The 1212-nt window shown below is 31.6% G+C and overlaps 1 protein-coding gene across 1 annotated transcript; it reads left to right on the forward strand.

Annotated features, from left to right (window-relative positions):
- Positions 1 to 721: 721 nt before the first annotated feature.
- On the forward strand, positions 722 to 933 carry LOAG_19087 (hypothetical protein; the record flags this gene model as incomplete). The annotated part of the gene is made up of 1 exon (XM_020451743.1): positions 722 to 933. A coding segment is annotated over one exon (211 nt), but the record flags the coding sequence as incomplete, so codon positions are not given.
- Between the last annotated feature and the right edge of the window lie 279 nt (positions 934 to 1212).

Raw genomic sequence — 1212 nt, forward strand, 5'->3', positions numbered from 1 at the left:
TTATATGTAAGTAAAATAAAATCTAAAGGACATTGAGATATCAAATTTTACGAGAAAAAGAGACGGAGAATGCTATACTTGAATAAATTATGTTTTACAGACTAAACTATTCAATATATAAAAGAATATATGACAGCAAAAAAAAGTTTTTTTTTTTCAGCAGAATACTATGTTGGATGGAACATGAAGAGGTCAGTTATTCAAGCGTTAGTAATTACAGTTGCTGACGCAATGCAGAATTATTCATTCAATTTCCATGCCAATTAGTTATTCATACTACGCATATAAACATATGGTGAAAAGTATCAGTGAGACATAATTTTCTAATTTAGTAAGTTTAAACTGTATTTTTCATCACTTCAATTTTTTACAAAATATTCTCTTAATATCAGCTGTAAGAGTGGTGGAGAAAATATTATGTACATCTTCTCAGCATAAATTAAACAGTCGAATAGCTTTTTTGTTAAAGAAAAGGAGGCAAGAAAAAAGACAAAAAATCGACATCGATATGCGGAGGGAAAACAATTCCTTGGAGCAGCAACAAAATGCAGTTAAAAAGAAAAATTGTTTACTAACAGATGGAAACAAGGAAGAGGTAAAGCGCCAGTACGTCATTGTTGGACGTAGTTTTCTTTTTATCCCTATTGAAAGACGATGGCCTGGACGCCTAAATAACAAAAAAAAAAAAAGAAAAAGAAAAAAAGTAAATATGTCGGTTCAGTGAAAATGATGAAAATGAAAAGGAAACAATCTGCTTTACAACTGAAAACTCACCAAAAAAAAAAGAAAAAGAAAACGAAAGAATGCCGTGGCCATTCCTTGCAATACAGCACAAATACTTTAAATCACCAAGTGTACCAAACAGTCATGCCATTCGCACTGTTTCAAAATATCGATCTAATTTTTGGCGAAGCTCACTCCGCACAAGAAATGGTAACTCCGCAAAGGAAATGGAAATGTTGATTCAAACTTCGTCTCATTATTTCAATCACCATATAACATTATATATAAATCACCAGCACCTTGATTAACTTTTCTTGGTAATTCTCGAAATACAAAAACTTTGAACTATACAAGACTATGGCAAGGGAAAGGAAGAAACAAAGTAAAAAAGGGTGAGAGACCTTTAGATATAATTTTTTGTTCGAAACGTTTAATAATATGACTTGAATAGGAGCATAACAGCAATCTCGTAGTGTTGCAAAGTCAGAA

The sequence above is a fragment of the Loa loa genome (assembly GCF_000183805.2).
Source record: "Loa loa unplaced genomic scaffold supercont3.1399, whole genome shotgun sequence".
Lineage (NCBI taxonomy): Eukaryota > Metazoa > Nematoda > Chromadorea > Rhabditida > Onchocercidae > Loa > Loa loa.